Source organism: Manacus candei, unplaced genomic scaffold (genome assembly GCF_025592945.1).
Source record: "Manacus candei isolate 608988 ecotype Guabito, Panama unplaced genomic scaffold, ASM2559294v1 h1tg000099l, whole genome shotgun sequence".
In the NCBI taxonomy this organism is placed as follows: domain Eukaryota; kingdom Metazoa; phylum Chordata; class Aves; order Passeriformes; family Pipridae; genus Manacus; species Manacus candei.
The window spans coordinates 735316-740755 of NW_026138147.1; the positions used below are offsets into that span (position 1 = coordinate 735316).

The 5440-nt window shown below is 48.5% G+C and overlaps 1 protein-coding gene across 1 annotated transcript; it reads left to right on the forward strand.

The window, feature by feature from the left end:
* The first annotated feature begins 710 nt into the window (after window positions 1–710).
* Window positions 711–1773, forward strand: LOC127461288 (olfactory receptor 6F1-like). Its single transcript, XM_051768968.1, has one exon. It carries the CDS (start codon window positions 790–792, stop codon window positions 1771–1773), a length of 984 nt encoding a protein of 327 aa, XP_051624928.1. The 5' UTR covers window positions 711–789.
* Window positions 1774–5440: the final 3667 nt, after the last annotated feature.

Genomic DNA, 5440 nt, shown 5'->3' on the forward strand with positions numbered 1-5440 from the left:
GGCTGGGTTCTCCCAGTCTAAAACTGGCAGGCAAAGGAGAGGTTACAAATCTCTTCCTGGCACTGTTCTCTTGCTCTGCATTTGGGTTGGAACATTTGACAGCAATAGCAACGAGCAACTGTATGGCAACAAGTGCCTTTTTGTGCAGACGGGTGTGAGGTGGGACTCTGTGACACACTGTGTGGATCCATAATAAATTTTGGTCATTATTTAGAGTACTAAAAAGTCAAGTTATACTTGGTCCCTATTCTACCCTCCCCTCTCTTTTCCTGAAGAACCAGAGAGCAAAAAGCTGTGGCAGAAAGCAGGGGATTGCAAAATACTTGATATTGCTTATTTTGGAATCAACAGATTCTCAGGGATTCCCAGTGCAAAAGGCCAACACTGAAAAGTAGAGACAAGAGCTTTAAACGTGCAGAGTGGATGTGATTTCATGGGTTAGCATCTGTGCAGTAGAAGAGAGGCTTTTGGCACACAGGTGTGACAGATGTTTGCCAGAGGTCTGAGTGAGCCTGGGATTTCCCAGGAATGGGGTGGAATAGCCAAGAGCCTCTTCAGAATCCTCTGTTCTGGTGAAAGAATTCTTTGTGAGTATTTGGCAAAGTAGAAATAAGACAGCAAAATCTCTGAGGACTCTGAGTGAAATGTGAAACAGAAAAATCAGGGTGTGAGAATTGCTTGAAGGACGATCTCTGGGCTGTACAGGAAGAGTGCAGGAAATGAAAGGAGCAGAGAGGGAAGGACAGAACATTTTGTCCAGCCTGTGAAATTATCACACTTGGTTTTGCCATGTTCCTGTCCCGGCAGGATGAACTGAAATTCAGCATGGGAGCAGCAAATGAAACAGCAGTTACTGAGTTCATCCTAGAGGGTTTCCCAGGGCTTGATCAAAGCCTGCAGCTGTTTCTCTCTGTGATCCTTCTGCTCATGTACCTGACAACAGTGACAGGGAATGCAACCATCATTTTCCTCGTGTGTGTGGATCACCACCTGCAAACCCCCATGAACTTTTTCATTAGCAGCCTGGCGTTCCTGGAAATCTGGTTTACATCCTCCACAAGCATCAAATTGTTTGCCATCCTGAGTTCTGATCAGAAAACCATCTCGCTGAGCAGCTGCTTTGCCCAATCCTATTTCTATTTTGCCCTGGGCTGCACAGAGTTTGTCCTGCTTGTTGTCATGGCCTTTGACCGCTGGGTTGCCATCTGCCACCCCCTGCACTACGCTGCCACCAGGGAGCCTCAGCTCTGCCTCTGCCTGGTTCTTGCTGCCTGGCTCATCGGCTTCACCCTCCTGAGCTACCGCCTGCTCTTCCTCTCTCAGCTGTCCTTCTGTGGCTCCAACAGGATCCCCCATTTCCTTTGTGACAACTCCCCCTTATTCAAACTGTCCTGCTCTGACACCAGCCTGCTTTGGAAAATAGACTCTGTTTTCTTATCGTGTGTCGTGCTGGGTTCCTTCTGTTTAACTCTGGCATTTTACACGTGCATCCTTTGCTGTGTTCTGCAGCTTCCAGCAGCCTCTGGGAGGAAGAAAGCTTTTACCACCTGCTCTTCCCATCTCATCACCTTATCCATTGCATATGGGAGCTGCCTTGCTCTCTACATGTGTCCTTCAGCAGATGTTTCCTTGAAGACCAACAGAATTGTAGCTTTGCTGAACACAGTCCTGTACCCATTCTTAAATCCCTTCATCTACAGCCTTAGGAACAAGGCTGTGATACTGGCACTGAACAAATCCATTGCCAGTACAATAACAAAGCTTTTCCCCTAATCCTGATGCATTTCTGGACATAAATTCCAAGGATCTCTTCTCATCTGTTAAACAATAGCAGGGCATATGTGTGTGACCTCCAAACACGGATGCCTCAGGAGATTTGTGCTCTTGTCAGCTTGTGTCAGGTTAAGTGATAAGAAGCTCATCTGCACACACAGACAGGGCACTAACAGTGGGAGGAGGAGTAACTCAGTTAATGCTCTGCCCTGGCTGCTCCATCACTGCAGGGCCATCAGCTCTCCAAGAATCCATCTCCAAACAGAGAGAGCACAGAGGAACAGTGGCAAGTGACAACCCCAATGCCAGGCTCTGGGAAATGGACCCCATGTCCCAGCTCTTTCCAGGGCTGCCCTGGGAGAGCCATCAGCCCTGTTGTCCAGGTCTGAAACCCCTCAGTCACTGAGAGCAGATCCCCATTTGGCCTAGGGGGATTGTTGCCTTGGAGTGTAGGACACATGATGGGATGCAGGGGAAGAGCAGTTTTGGATAACACAGGACTGGAGGGAAGTTGAGGGGAGGACCCCAACCAGTGCAGTCTGTTCTGTCTTCTCATTAAACTTAACTTCCAACTCCTGTGTGAGCCAATTCTCTCTGCAAGAGCTCGTGAGCACGGGGGTATGAGTGCAGCAACTGGAGGAGGAGCAGGGCCCTGAACAGCCCCCGTGTCAATAGTGCTGACAACGGAGCGACTGGAGCGACTGGACTGCAGGGTTCGTGTGTGTGGGCGCGGGGCTGGCACGGGGGGAGTGGAAGGCTCAGACAAAGTTATTAAAGAAGCCCTGCTGTTGAGTCACGAGGTACAGAAAGGATCCCCTTGCTTTCTAAATGCCTTCTCAGAGAGGAGCCCGAGTGTGGCTGGATCCAGCCTTAGCCTTGGGCTGTGTCAACAGTTTAAATTTAAGGAATTACAGAGGTGTGATTAAATAATTTTGTCTCACAGGTTTTAACGATGGCAGATCAGATGTATTTATATAAAATGAATTATTTATTATGACAAATGAACAGACAAGTGAACAGATGAAAACTCTTAATCAGAATTATTTACTACACAGTGTAAAGACTAAAAACCTACTAGTAGGGTATAATACAGCATAAAGTAGTACAGTGCACTGTATCAAAGCAATTATATTAAAGCAATTATATCCGAACCTGCAAAAGAAACAAGCATTAAGAAGAGATTGATATAAACCACCATACGAGATAGCAGGCAGATCTCTCCTTTCACTTAACCCCAGGGGAGTGACCATGAAGAGGATTTGTGGATCTATGGGAGGTTGGGCTGCTTTTCCTTCCAAAAGGAGCATCACTCCAGTTGGAGGGAGACCATTGGAGTGGTCCATGTTTGGTGTTGGAAGTCCCATCATTGGAATGCTTTCATTTGAAGGAGTGGGAAACAGAACAAATCCAGCAGTTCCTGCTGTTTGTTATCAGTGTCACAGCCTGCATTAGCTTTCGGGGTGAGTTTCTCTTCCAAGGGTCAGGTGGCATTTGCTCTCTGTGTGTTGTATGGGAGTGGCCCTTAGGGGACATCACTCTGAATTCTTTCTTCTAAAATCGTGAGTTGCAAGGTCTTGTTAGGATGGCTGGCTAATCCGGGGATAAATAACCATGAAATATTAAATATTATTATATTTCTATTAAAAATACCAGAAACAATGTCCTGTAAACAGAAAAAGATAAACCATTTAATGCTTTTCATTATAGAGGTTCTGATTCTGTTGCAGCTTTACCTGCAGCAGATTCATTGCTCACTGCACTGTCCAGGACAGTGGGTTCCTCTGTGTCCAGAGTTGTTTTATTCCCATTCAGGGAATTTGGGAGTCTCCCCACGGAGCTTCCACAGCCACGTTGGGAGACAAAAGTCCTTCCCACTTCTGCTTGAGCAGTTTTTTGTCTCACGTCTGGATATACATCCAGTTTTCTGTCTGTTGAGGATATACTTGAACATCAAGGTCATTAGAGAAGCTAAAATAACAAACTTATACAATGGTAAGAGTGGTTCAGAATGTGGGAAATGTCCATGGGGAACTGATCCTGTGTTGGTGCCCATTAGAGTCCATAATCAGCCAGGATAATGGGCCTCGAGTGTCCATCAGACACAGGTACAGGGTCCCTTTGGTTCCATGTGGCCCCACAGTGTCACAAGGAAACCCTTTTGTTCCATGAGGTTCCACAGTGTCCCAATTGCCCTGATGATTCCATGAGGTTCCACAGTTTCCCAGGGTTCCTTGGGTTCCACAGTGTCACAATGGCCCCTTGATTCCAAGAGGCCCTGCAATGTCACAATGGCCCCTTGATTCCAAGAGGTTCCACAGTGTCCCAGGGTTCCTTTGTCTCCATGAGGTTCCACAGTATCACAGGGTCCCTTTGGTTCCACAAGGCCCCACAGTGTCACAACGGCCCCTTGGTTCCACAAGGCTCTGCAGCTGAAGCACTGAGGCCTGAACAACATCCCCTGAGCCAAAGTTGGCCTCTGGATGAACCTTCCAAATTAACATAGCTCTGTGAGCTTGTTTATTCAAGCACAGGAAAGCTGGACCCCCTCCCAGCAGAGATGGAGCTCTCCCCTACGAGTGGATTTCCCTTCCCCAGGAGGGGTTCTCCAACCCTTGGCTGTGACCGGGGCTCCCCCGCTGCCGTGCGGGCCTGGCTGAGGGGAACGGATGAGGGGAACTGAGGATGCATCTTTTCTCATCACTCCAGGCACTCTTTGTAGGAACGATGAGGTGCATTACTGAGCTTATCCTTGTGTAATTCTTTGCTCTTTTGCACTATGGAGAAATGACACACTTGTTCCTTAGAGTTGGTGTCTGTGTGTCTTGTGCTGTCCCTCTTCCCCTGGAGAAACAGGGTCCACTGTGACACTCCAAGGGCTCATGGAACCCAAGCAATTTTGGGACAGTGTGGAACCCCATGGAATCAAGGGGCCATTGTGACATTTCAGAACCTCATGGAATCAAGGGGCCATTGTGACATTTCAGAACCTCATGGAATCAAGGGGCCATTGTGACATTTCAGAACCTCATGGAATCAAGGGGCCATTGTGACATTTCAGAACCTCATGGAATCAAGGGGCCACTGGGACTCTGCAGGGCCTCATGGAAGCAAAGGAACTCAGGGTCTCTATGGAAAGTCATGGAGCCAAGGAGCCATTGTGACATTGGTGGGCCCCACGGAACCAAAGGAACCCTGAGATATTTTGGAACCTCTTGGAATCAAGGGTCCATTGTGACACTGTAGGGCCTCATGGAAGCAAAGGAAAACTGGGCCACTGCAGAACCTCATGGAAGTAAGGGGCCATTTTGACATGGCAGGGCCTTTTGGAACCAAAGGAGCCCTGAGACATTTCAGAAACTCATGGAATTAAGGGGACATTGTCACACTGCAGTCTTAAGGAGCCAAAGGGACCCTGGGAACCTCATGGAACAAAGGGAGCATTTGGACACTGAGGGGCCTCATGGAAGAGGGAAGCCCTGCAGAGAGACCTCGACAGATCAGAGGGCTGGGAATCACCAACCACAGGGAGTTCAACAGGGGGAAGTGTTGGATTCTACCCCCAGGATGGGGCAACCACGGATGGACAGACAGAGCAGGGAATGAGAGGCTGGAGAGCAGTGCCAGGAAAGGGCCTCAGGGGTCCTGGTGGGTGGCCAGTTGGCCCTGA